We start from the raw sequence: 19,925 nt of genomic DNA on the forward strand, positions 1-19,925 counted from the left end.
ACAAGTAAACAGTCAGCAATTAAATAAGAATAAGAAACTAATTACTAGCAACAGACCAAAAAACAGTAGAACAAATAAATAAGAAATGATACATGTATTGTATAAAGTAATCAAAGGTATAAAAACACATTCTTAATTGTGTTAATTAAATATATATTCTTATTAAATTTACAAAAGCGATTTTTTTAAAGAGCAGTGAGAGATTTTCTCTCTTTTGTTGTTTTATAACATGAATGACAGACAGCAGGAATATAAGACTGCTGTCACTTTAAGAGCTGCCCAGATTCAATATACTGTTACACATGTGTTTTTTCTCAGCTGTTTTGCTTTCACTTTCACAAGACTTAAATTACTGTGTTTATGAGGATACTTGCAAAGACGGGCATTTTTACACTTAAAAGTGTGTGTATTTAACCGTTCAAGGCCTATAAAGTTGCAAAAATTACTTAATACTCCTACATTCTATGAGCCCCATCTTCACGTGCTCGCGCCTCTCTGACAGCGCTCAGAAACAGCGAGTATGTTTACATGGACGTCAGTAATCTAATTATTTACTTTTCTCTCAATATGACAATATTATGATTAAGGTGTTTACATGAGTTGCTTTTAGAATATTCCTTTTACATGTTATAGTGCATAGATTGATTAATGGCACACGTCATTACGTCCCCTCCAGAATTTCACGTATCTGCATGCAATTCATTTTCGTTATGGTACCATATACAGTTTTGGGTGTTTCATTTTCAAGTGCAATTATTGTCATTCTATACATGGAAACAGACGACAGCGGATACAAATTCTCCAGCAACAGTCCTCCTCTTCCCTTTCATTCGGCAACATTTCATTCATGCCTCTGCGACAAACTCTACTGGATGGTGCTTGATGAGAGTACGAAGTAAGGACTGGTGAGAGAGAGTTGTTTTAATGGAATTTTGTTTGCCATCAAACGCTTTACCACTGCCATGTGTGCATCCAGTCGCAAAATGCTACACAACGATAATAGTGTTATTAAGGTGTTTATAGCGAAATTAGTTATCTTTCGCTGCTGATTGTTTCAACGGCTTTAAATCACTTGTTTTTAAACTGCAACGCTTAAAAACTTGTAGCACAGCAATGTCATATAATTGTGTAGCTGCGATAGAGACCATAGTCGAAAATCTCTACCGGTTGACAAATATCTATCGGTTAATCGTGTATACCGGTATATCGCCCACACCTGTTTCATATCTGGTTGCATTTTATTTTGTGAATTCCCTAGAATTGGGAGAGGTTAGGTTAGCGAAATGAAGAGCAACCCAGAGAAAGATCACCTACTGTATCATGATCAAATAATCACCTGTTTTAAGAGAATTGATAGCTCAGTCCATGGCAGAGTTTTTGGAGGTCAAAAGTGCAGACTGAAGGCCCCCATCGGCTTAAACCCAGAACACTGTCAGCTTGCTAATTAAAGCATTGCCACCAAAACAGAACAAATCTCAGTTCATTGACTTCGCTTATCAATTAGTCAGCCGTTTGTGACCATCCCTAGACCCCATTCTTTCAGACGGTAACATTTACTGCCCCGCGCGGGGACTCGCATCCTTCATTTATGCAGAGCTTTTGTGTGTGTGTGGTGACACAGCTCCCATCATGCTCCTGTGGTTTGACCGCAGGTATGTTGTTTTGAAGCGCTGAGGCTCTTATCTTGGAAATAGCCATCTGTTTTACACAGGCTGGCTAATGGGGCCGAAAAATGTCACGAAACACAAACTTTGCTTTATCGTCATTTCTCCGTCCGTCCTGCCTTTTTGTTTCAGTTCAGGGCAGGAAGTTCTGCCTTCTCCTCTTTGAAGGCTTATCTTGTTTTTTCACAGCAAACCTGTCTAAAGATTGTGTTGCTGCTGCACTATCCTGAGAGATTAAAGATTGATGGAGTGCTGGTGGAGTCGTGCGATAGCACGGCTGAAAACAAGAACAAAAGTTCACTCGATTGGAAAGCCACATTAATCAGGTGCAAGCGACAGAGCACTGGTTAATTAAAGGAGCTTTTCCTTTTTTTCAACAAAAAAACTGAAAAGAAAAGAAAAACATGTATATTGGTGTGAAAAGAAATGGCCATTGCACACATTTTCAAAACCTTGAGATTTTATTAACACAACTTTAGTTATATTGAATTTAATTATTATCAGTGGTAGACGGAGTACACAAATCAGGTCCTGAGAATAAGTACAGATATCCAGTAAAAGTTCAATGATAATTTTCAATGATACTGATACAAATCAATGATAAAATGATACAAAACAATATTAATATATCAGTTTACGTTACTGATAATTCAAATACAATGCAAACAAGTGAAAATAACAAAATATACCATATAGTATTTAGTAAAAGTATCCCAAAATAAATTACAGATTCTTGAAAAAGTACTTAATACAGTAACAAAGTAAACATACATTTATTGACTTTAGATTTAAACACTTATATTTGTGCAGTTTTTGAAGAAAATGTGATTGGTGCTTACTTGTGCAAGAGTAGTGTTGCTATACATTTACTAAGGTGTTCCCAATTATTTATTTATGTATTTATTTTGCCAGTTTTATGACTCTCCAAATGAAAATTGAGAAAACAAGCCACTCTCCTCAACAAGCCACATGGTTTGAGGACACACTACTAGAATTGTGCTTTTGACGTAGGAACTATATAGTTTGATTCAGTTGTTCACTTAAAAAGCATCTTCTAATGGGCAACTTCTTAACTAAAATGAATAATAGCCCATCAGGCAATCATTTATGTGTTATGTAATACACTTGATACCATCTTAATCAATAATGGTGAGGCAAAAATGGACAGATTTTTCTCTAATGCTGATGATAAGCCTCTTACCAGCGAGATTTAATTTCTAATGGCTGCACTCCTTCCCATTCTAACCTCTTCAAATTACACTGAGAGCCAAATCTTGGAACAGACTATTTGGACATGAGCCACAGAGCCACATCGTCTCGATGCTTCAGTTACAACAGCAAACACAAACAAGCTCATGAACACATTCCTGATCAACAATCCATTTAGTCGGTGCATAAAGAGAAACCTCCCATTCAGTTGCAGCTCAAGATCATTTGTGTAGCGTGTCATTGGGAGTTTTCAAGGAGGATTTGGGTGAGATCAGGGTGGGGTAATGTTAAAAACCTGATGCCTACACTGCAGAAATATGATAACGTGGACTGGGATGAAGCGAACATTCAGGTTGATCAATGAGATGAGTTATGGAGATGACAGCATCACACTGAGCTGATCTTACCAGCTAATGCGATCATTAAGATTCGCTTATAGTGCCTTTGATTGAATTTGGTCGCTGACACACTCCATAGCATCTGTAAAAATGTGTTGGCCTCTGCTTGGCTGAGTTAATTAGAAATGCAGTGTGAGATGAGCATGTCATTTGTACTTGTGCTATGGTTTAATGCACTTTTTTGCAAACCAAATAGATTTTAAAGTGCTGCCGTATATCACAGTCACCCTGTGCAGGAAAGTTAAGGAGCCCGATTAAGAGGTTATTACATGAAACAGTGGTTTCTGACATCACCAGAAAGTATTAGGACACTTAAGCCACTCGTTGAAATGCATGAATGTCATTGCATTAAGAACAAAACCACACACCAAGTGGCATCTGCAACAAATTATGCTTTTCATTGCCATTTTGGCTTTGCTTATAGGTCTTACGGTCATTTTAAACGATGTGCTGATTCCTTAGTGCTTGATGACTAGAAAGTAGCTTTCATACCATTTTCAAGGAATGTTTGAATTTAATGCATCAAGCTAAGGAATGTCTTTTCTTACACCTTTATTAGATACAAGAGTATGCATCTAAATCATTTTCAAAAGCATATTTTTAAATATATTTTGAATAAAATTTTGGGGATTGTACCACATGACATTTTACAATCTAAACTAACCTAGCCTTGTCATAAAAAGGTCAAATGATCTGATTGTAAGAAGCTTATTGACCTTGACAAACAATAATGAGGTTCTATATGAGTCCTGTCTATAGAACCTTTTTTTCTTATTTTTTTCCTCCGATGCCTATTTCTATGTGTTTATTGGACCACATAACATTGTTGATCAAACCACATAACATTGATTTGGTGGACTTTTTTTTTCTTTTTCAAATATTAAAAGTGTAACAGTTTTGTTAAAAACTCTTTAACTTATTTTTCTAAGAAATAATCATTTTGCCAAACTGCTTAATAAGGATTTCTTTGTCAATCATTTTTGTAATTCATTTTAAAATGCTACTATTTTTAAGTTAAATTTTTATTAATAAATTGCAGCTATGCGCATCTGTATTTTTTTAAATAAAAAAATAACAGATCCACACAAAAAACTGTCATGTAATTGATTTCTTTCAAAATAAAAGAAATAACAAAGCAGCTTTCATACATTTTAAAAGGAATATTTTACCCAAAAATTAAAATGTACTCACCCTCAGGCCATCCAAGATGTAGATAGTTAGTTTCATAATCAACAACAAATTTGGAAAAATGTAGCATTACATAATTTGCTCAGCAGTGAATGGGTGCCGTCAGAATGAGAGCCCAAACAGCTGATAAAAACATCACAATAATTGGTTACACTTTATTATAATAGTCCTCTTTAGACATTCTGCTAACTATAAGTAACTTTGCAACTACATGTCAACTAATTCTGAATTAATTTGCAACTACATGTCTACTAACTCTCAGAGTAGACTGTTAGGTTAGGTTTAGGGTTAGTAAAATAAATTGACATATACTTGCAAAGTTTCTTATAGTCCGTATGTTGTGGACCCATTAAAATAAAGTGTTAGAAGTGTTAGCAGACAGTCTACTAATACTCTAATGACTGCTAATGAAGTAAAAATTAGCATGTTTGTAAGAAACAAATCCGCCTTTGATGCGTTTTTAACTTCAAACCATTTCTTCTTGCTAATACTATTCCTTTCTCCAATGAAAATTCATCTTGCCTAAATAAGCAGAGAAATATGCACAGATCAAGCACCGTTTACAAGCAAAAGCAGTCCGAAAACAGTTCTAAACAAATTACTCCATGGATATTGATGTGAAAGGACAACAGGAGATGCACTTTTTCACTGGAGGAAGCGGTATTTTGAATTATGGACTATGGGCCATATAGCAGTTTAAAGTTAAAACTTCTTAATGATGGATTTGTTTCTAACAAACGTGCATCTTTTCATTTAACAAGATGTGATGGACTGGAGTTGTGTGGATTACTTGTGAATTATTGTGATGTTTTTATCAGCTGTTTGGACTCTCATTCTGACGGCACCCATTCACGGCAGAGGATCCTTTGGTGAGCAAGTGATGTAAAATGCTACATTTCCACAAATCTGTTCTGATGAAGAAATAAACTCATCTACATCTGCGAATTTTCATTTTTTGGGAGAAATATGCTTGAAAGTATGGCAGGTTTATCCAAATCTTTTGTTGCCACTGTAGCTTTCTTTTATTTTAAAGCTGAGTGTAAATATGGATATGGAACTGATGAGCTGTAATAGATGCTTGTGTGAGATAAGTGTCTGTCAGTACTTTGGAAGAATAATAAGAGTATAAAAAATGCATGACTCCGTACCGTTCCAAAAATTACAGGTGCCCAGCAGTGGAATTATATACGCACATTGCAAAATTCAATACAAGAATCGGTTTTCTTTTCTTTCTCCTTTATTTTTTTTGTACTGCAATTGTGAGATAATGAAAAATGTGGCTCTGTTTTGACAGTTGAGTGTGTGGGTATGGTGTAAGTTTGCTTTCTGCTGACGGTGAGTGGCATGTTTTACATTTTTGTCCCATCAGCAAGTCTGCAGGGCTGCAAAACCACAGTAAACACACAAACTCACATTAAATTCAAATGCTCAGACAATTGAACAGGAAGTGCCTGTGGAAGGGATAGCGCTGTAACAAAGCACCCCAATGTGTGAGTCTCCATGCCTTTGTGGCCCCTGCAAAATGGAGTTAAATGGATTTAAATGGGCTCAAATGCACAATCAGCTGGCTATATGAGCTGTGGCCCTTGATAGCGTGAAGAAAAGGGACTGATAGGAGCCAAGTCTGACTCATGCTGTGAGGGATGAAAGAGTGATGAGAGTAGGAGAACAGGAAGGAGAAGGGCTGATGGGAATGGGCCTAAAATGGGGATTTTAGGCTAATCATGTAGGCAGTGAATCTACACTTTGATGTAGACATTTAATTATAATTGCACTGGAAAGAGGAAGGGGAATGTCAGGCGGGTGCACATTGTTAATTGTGTTTGCTAAGGCAAGCATTATTATTGCATATATGAGGGTTTAAACCAACCTTAATACAACCCTTGGTGCATAACTTGCACCATTTATGCTGCAGACATGAATGATGCTAGCACCTTTAAGGTACTAATATGCAGCCTTTTGGGGTAAATAAGGTACAAAAGTGTCCCTTTTAAAAAGGTACTGTCCCAGTGACAGCTTTTGTACCTTTTTTTTCTGAGAGTGTCCAGTTTACAAAGATGCTAAACAAGAAATGCACATAGATTTATGAGTGTTTTTAAACTACGCACACATTTGGCCCTGGATTTAGAACATAATTAATTAAAATAGAATTAATTATTTTGTAGATTAACATTATCCTGTCTATAAAAAAAAATGAGATCACATCTCAAACGATATTTAGCATTTTCTGTGATAGAAATGACGATGGTGGATGTTACATTTAAAAAATTTTTGGAATAAATAGACAGGCTCTTTTGTATTGATGATGAATTCTTTCACATTTTATTATAATTTGACAAATTACAGCTTGATTGGATATTATACACAAAAAATATTCTGTTAGCAAGTGATATTTACCTTGATTTGTCTTGTTCGTCACACGTCACATCTCATGTCTCCTGACACTGTTGTCTACTTGTGAAAGGGATATCAACCACAAAAATGAAAATTCTCTCATCATTTACTCTCCTTCATGTCGTCCTAGATGTGTATGACTGTCTTCAAACGGTCTTTCTTCAGATGAACACGAATGAAGATTTTTAGACAAATAATCCACCTCTGTGAATCCATATAAAGCAAGTGTATAGGACCTCAAAAGTCGACACTTCAAAAACAACACAAAGTGAACACAATGATAACTCGTACAACCCCAGTAGATAAATCACTGTCTTCTAAAGCAAAACAAAAATTGTGTGTGAGAAAAATACTAATCATTTAAATGCACATATTAGAGTTCACTGGAAACAATAGTATATTCAAAATAGCTTTTGAAGACATTGGTTCATCTATTGAGGTTGTATGGTTTACCATCGAGTTTGCATTGCATGCTTTTTGAAGCATCAGCTTTGTGGGTCCTTTGTATGTGAACTCACAGAGATGGATTATTTTTCTAAAAAAAACTTTTGCACTTATCTGTAGAAAGAAAATCCTCTTGAATGGCATGATGGTGAGTAAATGATGAGAGAATATTTGGGTGGAGTATCCCTTTAAACAAGTACTTCACCAGAAATGTATTATGGGTAAATATGTTCAACATGGTCAAAATTACACTGCATCTGTTGTAATTCTTGAAAAATGTATGCAAATGAAATATATATGTGTGTATGTATGTATGTGTGTGTATATATATATATATATATAATTTTAGTTTACCTTGGTTTTAAATGTAATAATGATTTATTCATGGATTTTCACATTGTTAGATAAAAAAAATCTGGGTTTGTGACAAGGCAAACACAATAAAATCTGCACAAAGTACATTTGAAAATTAAAAGTAATAAAAACAAATTATGAATGTGTGGTAAGAAGTTTTCATATGCAGTTTAAATGTGCCTTTCTAATAATAAAAATATTTTGTTGACATCACCCTGGTTCTTTCTTTATTTATTTTTATTATTACAGAAAATAAGCAGAAAATGTGTCCAACAAAAGTTTATGATTCTTACATGTTTTGTTCATCATGATGATCATTTATGAATTTTGAAGCTTAAATACAATCGTCAGAAGCAGAAATCAACAAAATATTGGCAAACAAAATATGCCAGTGCTTCTAAAAATTCTTTGTCTTTTTTAAAAACATTTTCCCTGAAAGTTTGAGTTACAGTAATTTACAAGAGCGCGGATATAAACGGTGAGGCTGTCAAAGCGACTAGCGAGTAGATGAGTTTACCTGTTCAGTGTGATGATGTTTAATGACAGTCTCTGTAGTTGCATTTAGCCACTTGTTAGTAACTGCCTTTTTCAAGACAGGTAAAAGCTTTAAAAAGAATTACAGTTAGGGTGTTTTTATATGGTGGAATCTATTTTATATGGTGGAATAAAACGTGAAAATATCTTGAGCTTGTGTTCACCACATACATTATTTCAGGCATTCAACCAAAATCCCATTCAGAAAACCAATTGTCTAAATGACAATGAATCCGGAAGAGCTAAAAAGTGAACTAACTTTTGGGTTTTTGGCTTACAAATATACATCATCCCTGCAGTGCTCTATTGACTTGAGCCTGTAACAATCACCCAGAACGTCTTAGCAACCATCTATCAACACTCTAGCAACTTTCTTTCATTTTCAATATGGGAAGTCGTGGCCTAATGGTTAGAGAGTCGGACTCATAACCCAAAAGGTTGTGGGTTCGAGTCTCGTACCGGCAGGGATTGTAGGTGGGTGGGAGTGAATGTACAGCGCTCTCTCCCACCTTCAATACCACGACTGAGGTGCCCTTGAGCAAGGCACCAAACCCCCAACTGCTCCCCGGGCGCCGCAGCATAAATGGCTGCACACTGCTCCGGGTGTGTGTTCACGGTTTGTGTGTGTTCACTGCTGTGTGTGTGAACTTTGGATGGGTAAATGCAGAGCACTAATTCCGAGTATGGGTCACCATACTTGGCCACATGTCACTTCACTTTTTTTTTTTTTTAATATCAAGTTATAATCAATGTTGAGTTATTTCAGTGCGTGAAAAAGCGGAGCAGGTGTGGGCACTTCTCTGTCTGTCTGTGGCTAATGGAAACAGAAAAGATGTGTTCCCCAAGAGTTCATTGAGATTCGATCTGTGTGCCAGAGTTCCCTTGAATTTGTAGTACTCCCTGGGGTGTCTCCTCTAATGGCTGGTGAGTCATACTGTGGTACAGGCATTATATTACTGTTAGTTTGCCAGCTCAATGCTCTCTCATCATTCACAAAACACACAGTCATCCGAACCGATCATTACCCACATCTACAGCACCCGTACAAGTCACACACGCACACACCTCATATAAATAATTACTACCCGAACTGAATTGCGTGGTTGTAATTAATTTGTGATTTTTTTTTATATTTTTTTTTAAAGCTTTAATGATGGCCAGAGGATGAAGTTGTCTTTGTTCAATTCAAACAGTAATAAACCCTCCATGGCATGTGTCATGAGTCATCTGCAATAAATCGGCACAGATAATGTAGCTATAATGTAGTTATTAAAAATCTCTCTTCTGACTGTCCCCTCCTGCCACAGCTCAGTCTATTTCTGTCTCTGTCTGCAGTAGATGAACAGTCTGCGAGTGTGTGACTGGAAGTCTAGACTGAGTCCCTCACACTCTTGCACAGTCAATCAGAGAATTACCGAATAGTGACGAGAGCTTCAGGCAGAAATAGACTTTATGAAAGGTCACAGTTTGCCTCTTTAAAGTCCGCGTGAAACTAAATGGATCATATTTACTTTTTTAAATGGATTGTCCTACCAAAAATATATCATTTACTCAACCTCATATCATTTCAAATCAGTATTACCTACTTCGTAAGCCGGTGAAATTCAAAAGAAGAAATTGAAAAGAATTTGCTGATCGCTCCTTTCCATGCAGTTGTATTTATTACAGACTATTGTAGATATTAAAGCCTCCAAAACAAAACAGAAACACTATAAAAGTGGTCAGTAAGATTTTTCTGAAAGAAATTAATTCAGCAAGGATGCATTAAATCGACTGAAAGTGATAGTAAAGACATTTATAATGTTACCAAAGATTATTATTTCAAATAAATGCTATTATTTTGAACTTTCTATTCATCAAAGAATCCTGATTTCCACTCAAATATTAAGAAGCACAACTGTTTTCAACATTGATAATAATCAGAAATGTTTCTTGAGCGGCAAATCAGTATATTATTATGATATCTGAAGGATCATGTGACACTGAAGACTGGAGTAATGATGCTGAAAACTCAACTTTGTATCACAGGAATAAATTATATTTTAAAATATATTACAATAGAAGACAGTTACTTTAAATTGTAATAATATTTCACAATATTACTGTTTTTACTGGGCTTTTGACCAAATTAAATGCAGCATTGGTGAGAACATTAAAAATGAAAAACAAATTACATAAACGTTACTGACCCCAAATTTTTGAACAGCAGTGGACATATATTCAAATGCAAAGCAGTTATTTTAATTAAGAGGTCATCTTAAATTGTAATAATATTTTACAAAATTACTGTTTTTACTGTGTTTTGAGCAAATTAAATGCAGCATTGGTGAGAACATAAAAAAAAAACATAAACCGACCGACCCCAAATTTTTGAACAGTAATATACATATATTCAAATACAATAAAAGTGTTTTAAAGAAAAGAGTTAATCTTAAATTGTAATAATATTTCACAATATTACTGTTTTTACTGCATTTTTGATCAAATAAATACATCCTTGGTGAGCGTAAGAGACTTTAACATTAAAAAACATTTAAGTGACCACAAATATTTATTTTCAATAAATCAGTTTGTCCGGTTCACATTTTTCATTGCATATCCTGTTTCACTCAAATATGCCACATTATGGAAGTGAAATGGGTTGCAAATGTTGATTTTAATGTACATTAATTGATTTGATTACATTTTATGAGCACAAACCCAATATAACACTATACTGCACTAACATTTTGAGTGTTTTTCAAATGTTAATTGTCCATATTAATAATTCAACAGTAAAAACACAACTGTCACAATTTGACAGAACACAGTATGCTAATGGAAAAGTTTGGACAGAATAGACTGAACTCTGTTTCAGAGTCTGAGGTTAGGACTATTAGAGTTTCACTATTTTGTCATTGACTCATAGAAGAGTCCGTCTTTCAGTTCTTCTTTGTGTTTAATCCAGCTCTAAATGTGCAAGCGAATATGCCTTGTCTGTTCTTTTCCACCGTGTCTCAGTAGACAGTCCTCTTCTTCATCAGCTGAGCCGTGAACTGTCATTATGTTTCCACAGACCATGGAGGAACACATGGCCTTCATCATGACTGTGCCCACAACTCTGGCCATTTTTCTCACCATCTTCATCCTCGTCTGCATTGAGTCGGTCTTCAAAAGGCTTCTCCGCCTCTTCTCCCTGCTCATCTGGGGCTGTCTGGTTGCCATGGGTTACCTCTTCATGTTCTTCGGTGGGATCATCTGTCCATGGGACCAGGTGAGACTTGAGTGACAGCACTTTCATCGCTCTCCATTTCTGTGCAATTGTTCTTCAGTGACTGCCTTCGACCTGTACGGCTATCACTTTTTAATGTACCTTTTTGTCACACCGAAGTGCTCAGAATTAAGTATTCGGCATGCATAAAACACGACTTGCGTCAGTGCGATTTATATATGTAGATGTGCAAGTAAATTACTCGGATGGAAAGCGCTGCACAATCATGCAGATATTCACTTAACGCGGTGTCATTTTCCTCCAGTCATTTGCACAGTAATTCATGAATTTTAGTGTGCGAGCTGTTCTGCGCACTGAATCATTCTCATTGAACTCCGCTTAACACATGATTCTGGCTAATGACTGTGACACAGTCTCAACATAAATGCATGTCTTAGAGTAATTATGACAATTGGCGCTATTTCTGTCCGCCTCTGCATCCATAAAACGAATCTGGTATTTTTTCCTATTTAAAACTTGGCTTCTCTGTAGTTACAACGTGTACTAAGACTGACGGAAAATTAAAATTGCGATTTTCCTGGCTCTCATTCCGGTGTAATAATCAAGGAACTTTGCTGCCGTACCATGGGTGGAGCAGGCGCAATGATATTATGCAGCGCCTGAAAATATGCCAACTTCTGTTAACATAACCAACGTGACCACCTGCTTGCACAGGGAGCGTGCTGGGAAATATTTTCAGGTGCTGCGTAATATCACTGCACCTGCTGCACCCATGATACGGCAGCAAAGTTCCTTGATTATTACGCTGGAATGAGAGTATATTTCCTTGCCACTTCTCTGTAGTTACAACGTGTACTAAGACTGACGGAAAATTAAAATTGCGATTTTCCTGGCCGATATGGCTAGGAACTATACTCTCATTCCGGTGTAATAATCAAGGAACTTTGCTGCCGTACCATGGGTGCAGCAGGCGCAATGGTATTACGCAGTGCCTGAAAATAGGCTAACTTCTGTCAACATAACCAACGTGACCACCTGCTTGCACAGGGAGCATGCTGGGGACTATTTTCAGGCGCTGCGTAATATCATTGCACCTGCTGCACCCATGGTACGACAGCAAAATTCCTTGATTATTACACCGGAATGAGAGTATAAACCTTTAAACCGACTTGCTTGGCTTGTTCGCACACTTTGTTTTTTCTTTTTCCCGCTCTGCGAGGAGGAGGTGCAATCAGCCCAGCCACCACTCAGCAAGATGGCAAAAACATCTGCGCTTTGGTCGTCTTTTATAAACAGCTCTTGAGTTATGATATTACACTGGCTGTTGTAGGAGGAGAGATCGGCTGTTCCGTGCACGAGTAAATGTAGCTCGCCCGTGAGTCATCCAGGCTGTTTGCTCGACATGACTTAATAACTTAATAACTCGGATGGGCTCAGTGATCTGGAAATGATGAGATATGCATATACGACACAAATTGGCTCTGTATCAAAGGGCGGCAACATTTTACTAGGAACTGCTTCAGTAAAAGCTAAGTGGCACCTACATGACATCCATTTTAAAAAATTAGCCATAAATATCCCACTATTCTGGAGAGGTTTCTCCATCAGAAGTGAGATTATGAATACCATATTGATGAGTGGCCCAAAGTTGTAGTTGCATTATTTGATTGTGCTTCCTCAATATAATAATTTTTTTTCAATTGTGTTTTCTTTTCTTTGCCTTTGTTTTATTTTTGTCCTGATTTGCTTTGCTTTTGTTGTTTTTTTTGTTTGTTTGTTTTTTTGCTTTGCTTTCTTTGCTTTTCATTTTTGTTTTTTTGCTTTAGTTTGTTTCTGTTCTGTTCTGCTTTGCTTTTATTTATTTATTTTTTGCTCTGTTTCTTTGCTTTGCGTTGTTTTTGAGTTTTGCTTTTGTTTGTGTTTTGCTTTGCTTTAGTTTTTTTTGCTCTGTTTTGCATTGCATTGTTTCATTGCTTTTGTTTTGTTTTGCTAGGTTTTGCTTTGCTTAGTTTTTTTCTCTTTTTTGATTCGCTTTGCTTTGCATTTCATTGCTTTTGTTTTGTTTGTTTTTTTAATGGCTTGTTTTAGAGGCACAGGGCTAAAGGAAGTAAATTACCTTTAACTCTGTTATGTGTTGGTCCATATTTAGATGAGCCACAGTTCAGTTTATGTATAGAAAATCTGGGCCATGCTAACCAGCTTAACCTTGAACCTTTATCTGCTCCAGGCTGGTTAGTGTTGGTTTGGTGCTGGTGTAGATTGTGGAGCATTACAGCCATGCTAAACGGTGCCAACTGGTGAAACTGTTCAACCTATGTTAAGAAGCTACAGTTGAGACATCAGCACACCAGCATCCAAGGCACCACATATGGTGGTGAGCAGCTACGCCGGTCTTTATATCAGTTCTCTGTCATATAAAGTACTCCCTAAGCTTGGTGCAGTCTGAGCTCACATGCTGTGACTGAAGGTTTAGCTCTAGAGGGAACCAGTCGTCTGATGCAGGAAATTCAGAGAAGCCTGCTAATACGTCTTTGCGTACGTGACGGGAAGAACTAGTCAGGTTCAGGCGATCTGAATAAGCTACCACCTAATTAGCACTCAGAGTACTGCAGCAAAGTACTAATTAGCAAAGAGTATCTGGATGTGTCTTGAAGTAGCATATGTGCGCTTATTAGCGGAAGTGAATGGCACAGTAGCTGCGTCTACAGTAGTTGAAGACTTAAAGAGCTCTATTAGGCTATGCCCTATTTAATTTCCTGTTTTTACTCTAGCCTTTTAAGCTACACAATGTGCTCTTAGTACAGTTTTCTCTGTGGTTATGCTATTTGACGGCCACATTGCTTGAGCTCTAACAAGCTGTATACTTGGAGTCGCTTTGCAGCACTTACAACGAAAAACACCCAAACTATAGAGTCACCAGCATGGGTCGAGGTACTACTACTGCAGATGAAAAGCCCTCACTATTCCTCACAGATGTCTGTAATGCAGGCATCATTAACCCACAGCATTAGTTCTCCATTAGAGATGCCCGTGAAAAGCCAGCAGCCTTTGTATGTTATACAGGAAAGAGAACATAATTGAGCTCAGAGTCAGCAGAGGAACAAAAGGCAGCCGTACTCGCCTTACGCCAATCAGCCTGAGGGCAAATCAGAAGAAAAGACCTCTGAAAACACACACAGTCTTGTGAAGCCTTGTTTCCTACAATTTGGTGTTGCCAGACGTGCCAATTGAATGCCTTATGAAGGATGTAAAAGAATGATGGGGAACTAATGAAGTGATGAGAGAGTGAAGGTGGCAGACAGGTGAAAAATAGATTTCGATTCACTTTTTTAATACTTTTTAAGGAGGAGGGCAAAGGAAAATGCCTTGTGTTGTTTCAGATAAACTGAGTGAAATCTGGTAATCAATGGTGATTGCTCTAAGAGGGTGCGGGAAACGCGTAGTGAGAAGTGGGAAGCTGCTTTTAGCAGCATTGCAGATAGTCACTGGGATAAAAAAATATATGTAAACACACATTTTGTCGTTGATGGCATCTGTGCATCCCCTCATTTGAAAAGCACCAGCTGCCACTGCTGTCAGTCATGAATTAATGCAGTTAATGCATTAAGGTTAATTCTGGTTGTAAATTTAGGTTGTAACACTGTAAATTACACAAATAAAGTACACATTATAATTTTTTTCACCTTTACTAATGTTGGTACATTTAAGGTACTAATATATACCATTTAAGGGTTAATAAGATTTAAAAAAAGTTGTACCTTTTAGCTTTTGCACCTTAGGATACCATACCATTGACAGCTTTGCACTTTTTCTTAGAGTGCTAAATTTAGGTAAAAGTCCTATTTAGTTATTATAAGTAAAACACAATGGTGTTGAATGACAGTTTGGCCTAAATCAAAACACTTAAAATAATATTAATAAAAGCATTTAATTTTTATTTATTTGTATTTATTTATTTATTGCATTTTAAGCTAAACAGCTTAAATATATCAGTTAAATGTTTTGAAATAATGTGAATAAGTTCGGTATGTTGTTATATACAGTATATCAGTAGTATGTCAGTTTTATGTCATTAATGTAAATTTGCTGTTCTCTGTCATACCAGTTTAAATTTAAAACCAATTTAAATGCTGTGTGCTAATTATCCTCAATTCACCCTGTTTATTTGAGTTATTCCTGAAATCCATAAGTGTGCTAGGACTGCATGTGATGATAACACTGTTTGATATACGTTTCATCATTATTTTTTAATGGAAGGCTTTCAGATTATCAGATTATTCCATTTCCATTTGCTTTCCTAATACAAAAGCAGTGCAGACTGGTTAACCAGACATTAGAATCCCAGTAGACCCAATAATCTTATTCACTATGAAAAAGCAAACCTGTTAAGTGTGTCTTATGTATTTACTATCATCTGTTGCCTTAGCAACCCTTGAAGAATATGCTTTACATATGTTACAATCTAATTTTATGTGATGGTTTTATAGCAATAATATCTTAACACAATATTCTACATCAATATAGCTATAACATCATGATAAAACTTGAAATTATATGTTAAAAAGGCAATTTAAGGTAATGTGAGTAGAAACAAATTATGTATTTACAAACTGTACTCATAAAATATGCAGGGATAACATATATATGCATATATACATCTGAATTTCTCATCATTCAGATTAATGAGAAATAACCCATAGCGCATCTGTTTGCATTTTAATTTGTAAAATTTTTGTTATGTTGTTGCCTTTTTGTGCTTTTTATCAGTTCTTGTTTTTTTTTTTTTAATGTCTATATAGGTTTTTATTAAATTTCGTTTTAGTTATTTTAATACATCAAGTTAAACTAAATGAAAGTGAAATAGCTGATATAAAAAGGTTTTATATATACAGTATATAATAACCTCAATCCAGGAATAGTTCAGCTGAAAATGTATTTAAAGATTTGGACACCAAATGATCATAAAATCTTTTATCAACTTAAATAATCAGATTCTCTACAGGGACACATTAATAATGAGCTAAATTATAATTAGACTTGTTAATATTTTAAAATATCATCAGATGGGATTAATGATATTTGGATTCCTGGCTTTGAGTTGGGCAGCTGAGCATTTTTCCATCTAGTGCAAATGAGAAATCTGTGACGTACAGTCAAAACCTCAATGCAAATCTCATTGGCAGCTACTGCATGCCTGTGATAATTCAAACCTGATTAATACCGGCAAACCGCTCCAAATGAGATCTAAGAGTTTCACAGAGCTCAAACCAGCTGTGACTCTATTTGTTCTCAGCCCAACAAGTCATGATCACAAAGACTGGCTAAAAAAAAAGGAGCCATATGGAAAGATACAGTGACATCCAAAAGTCCACACTGAAAATCTGGCATTCAAAATACAATCTAAATTTGGAAATAGGTTTTAGGATTTTGAAAACTCTGTTACAAGGTGCTATAATGTTGAATGAATAAGAAATATACCCATATTCGTTTGAATATTTGTTGTTTACAGCATTTATTTCTCCATGAAATTTTAATTTACACCTTTTAACTGTTAGGTCCATATATATTTGGACACAGGCACATTTTTTTAATTATTTTAACTGCTGACCAAAACATATTCAAGTTATATAATATAAGAGTTATATAATGAATATGGGTTAAAGTGCACACTCTGAGCTTTAATTTGAGGGTATTCTCATCAAGATTGAGGAGTTACAGCTCTTTAATATGTACCTCCCCCTTTTTCAAGGGACCATAAGTAATTGGACAATTTACTCAAAAGCTGTTTCATAGACAGATATGGGCTATTCCTTCGTTATTTCTACAGCAATTAAGCAGGTAAAAGGCCTGGAGTTGATTCTAAGTGTGCCATTTGCATTTGGAAGCTGTTGCTGTGAACCCACATCATGCAGTCAAAGGAACTCTCCATACAAGTGAAACAGACTATTGTTAGGCTTCAAAAACAACAAAAATCCATTAGAGAGATAGCAGGAACATTAGGCGTGGCCAAATCAACAGTTTGGTACATTCTGAGAAAAAAAAGAACGCACTGGTGAGCTCAGCAACATAAAAAGGCCTAGACGTCCACGGAGGACAACAGTGGTGGATGATCGGAGAATCCTCTCCATGGTAAAGTAAAACCCTTTCACAACATCCAGCCAAGTGAAGAAGACTCTCCAGGAGGTAGACGTGTCACGGTCAAAGTCTACAACCAAGAGGGTTCACCACAAGGTCCAAACAAGTCCAGATTAGACTTTGCCAAAAAACATCTAAAAAAGCCAGACCACTTCTGGAAAAGCATTCTTTAGACGGCTGAAATTAAGATCAACCTGTACCAGAATGACGGGAAGAAAAAAGTATGGAGCAGGCTTGGAACAGCTCATGATCCAAAGCATACAAAATCATCTGTGAAACATGGTGGAGCAGTGTGATAGCATGAGCATACATGGCTTCCAGTGGCACTGGGTTACTGGTGTTTATTGATGACGTGACAGAAGACAGAAGCAGCCGGATGAATTCTGAAGTGTATAGGTATATACTGTCTGCCCAGATTCAGTCAAATGCAGCAAAGTTGATTGGACGGCACTTCATAGTACAAATGAACGATGACCCAAAATATACAGCAAAAGCAACCTAGGAGTTTTTGAAGGTAAAAAAGTGTAATATCCTGCAATGGCCAAGTCAATCTCCTGATCTCAACCCGACCGAGCATGCATTTTACTTTCTGAAGACAAAACTAAAGGCAGAAAGACCCACAAACACACAACAACTGAAGTCAGCTGCAGTAAAGGCCTGGCAAAGCATCACAAAGGAGGAAACCCAGTCTCTGGGGATGTCTGAGTTCCAGACTCGTGGGCAGTCATTGCCTGCAAAGAATTCTCAACAAAATATATATTTTTTATTTGCGATTATATTTATTTGTCCAATTACATTTGAGCCCCTGAAAATGGGGGGACTGTGTAAAAAAATGGTTGCAATTCCTAAGCATTTTATGCTATATTTTGTTCAACCCCTTTGAATTAAAGCTTAAAGTCTGCACTTCAATTTCATCTTGATTGATTTATTGTTTATTTATTTTTATTCTTTTCTGGTGGCATACAGAGCCGGAATTATGAAAATTGTGTCAGTGTCCAAATATATATAGACATAACTAACTCTATGTTCACTTGATCTATCAGTGTAATGCTGTGTCATGCTTGATTTCTTCATGACTCTAGTTCCCATACATGTACTGGGAGCCAGAGGTCAGACAAAGACAAAATATTTAGGATTCAGTGCCGTATAACCTGGTCTGATGTAGAATAAGACCACTGAATTGAACTGCCAGTCTTAATCCTGCTAGCCGATAGACCAGAACTTTAAGCAGGCATGGAACTGGCAAGTAATCCGTTCATTGGAGAGATTAAGCATTTAACCTTGCCAGTTCTTGAGACTGAACTCCAACACTTCAAAACTTTAGCGAAAACACAAGCTATCTGTCCAATCCGAGGTGAAAGTGCGAGACGCCCCTTGGCCCGGAGCCCAGTGGAGCGTTCTGTCTACAAGGGGATTCTCTCTCCTTCACAAGCCAAATGTAACCATTCCTGACGATTTCTCTAATCCTCCTCTCTGGCGGACAGAGTGAAAATGGCGATCGATAAGGCTCAAGAAAAATCACTGCCCTGCAATCTGTTTGTTTTTTGGCAGTGTGTGTGTGTGTGTGTATGTGTGGTCTGTGAGGTTGACCAAGCCAGAAATCCATTAGGCTTTGCTGCTGTCCAGTGCCCTATCTGCCATTCCTCCAGTGCTATATTGAGCCCTCGCTCACACACACACAAAAACAGCACTCAGTGTACAAAAATATAAAACACAAGTTTTGGAATAGTTATAAGCGTATTACATCGTTGAAGCGTAGAAAACCTGATGAAACCTGCAGTGTGGCACTAACTAAAAGACTACAGATCATTTAAAGGGGACATATTGTGCAAAACCGCTTTTTTCTTGTTCTTTTGAAATATATGAGTGTTGGCAGTGTGCAAAACTCCATTTGTAGAAACTAAGCTAGAAAAACATGTAATCATAATGTCACAACCATGAGCTCATCAACATAATACTGCCCTCATTTACATATTAAAGGGGTGGTTCACCCCAAAATTTTAATTCTGTCATTATTTACTCGTCCTCTTGTCATTCCATACCTGTATGAGTTTCTTTCAGCTGTTGAACACAAAAGAAGACATTTTGAAAAATGTTAGAATAAAAACAGTTGACTGTAGCCATTGACTTCCATATATTGAAAAAATGACTATGGAAGTCAGTGGCTACCATCAACTACCACATTCTTCAAAATTCTTCTTTTGTCTTCAACAGAAGAAAGAAACTGAAGAAAGAAGGGTTGAACTATCCCTTTAATATGTAAATGTGGGCAGTGGCATCACCAGGTTTTCTGGCCCTCTTGTACAATTTATCGCTTCCCCCCCCTTAGCAACGGTCCTGCATATTAATACCCATTTGTTATTTAACAGCTTCGCTATCGTGATAAATGTCAGC

At 36.6% G+C, this 19,925-nt stretch overlaps 1 protein-coding gene across 1 annotated transcript in view; it reads left to right on the forward strand.

Moving 5' to 3' along the window:
- Window positions 1-19,925, forward strand: part of LOC107584338 (adenylate cyclase type 2) — an 86,578-nt gene that overhangs the window by 3,618 nt on the left and 63,035 nt on the right. The window contains exon 2 of the mRNA XM_016270915.1: window positions 11,241-11,438. Coding sequence (XP_016126401.1) covers window positions 11,241-11,438 — 198 coding nt within the window. The remainder of the gene's footprint in view (window positions 1-11,240; window positions 11,439-19,925) is intronic.

The sequence above is a fragment of the Sinocyclocheilus grahami genome, unplaced genomic scaffold, assembly GCF_001515645.1.
Source record: "Sinocyclocheilus grahami isolate Dianchi unplaced genomic scaffold, SAMN03320097.WGS_v1.1 scaffold58.1, whole genome shotgun sequence".
NCBI classification, from domain to species: domain Eukaryota; kingdom Metazoa; phylum Chordata; class Actinopteri; order Cypriniformes; family Cyprinidae; genus Sinocyclocheilus; species Sinocyclocheilus grahami.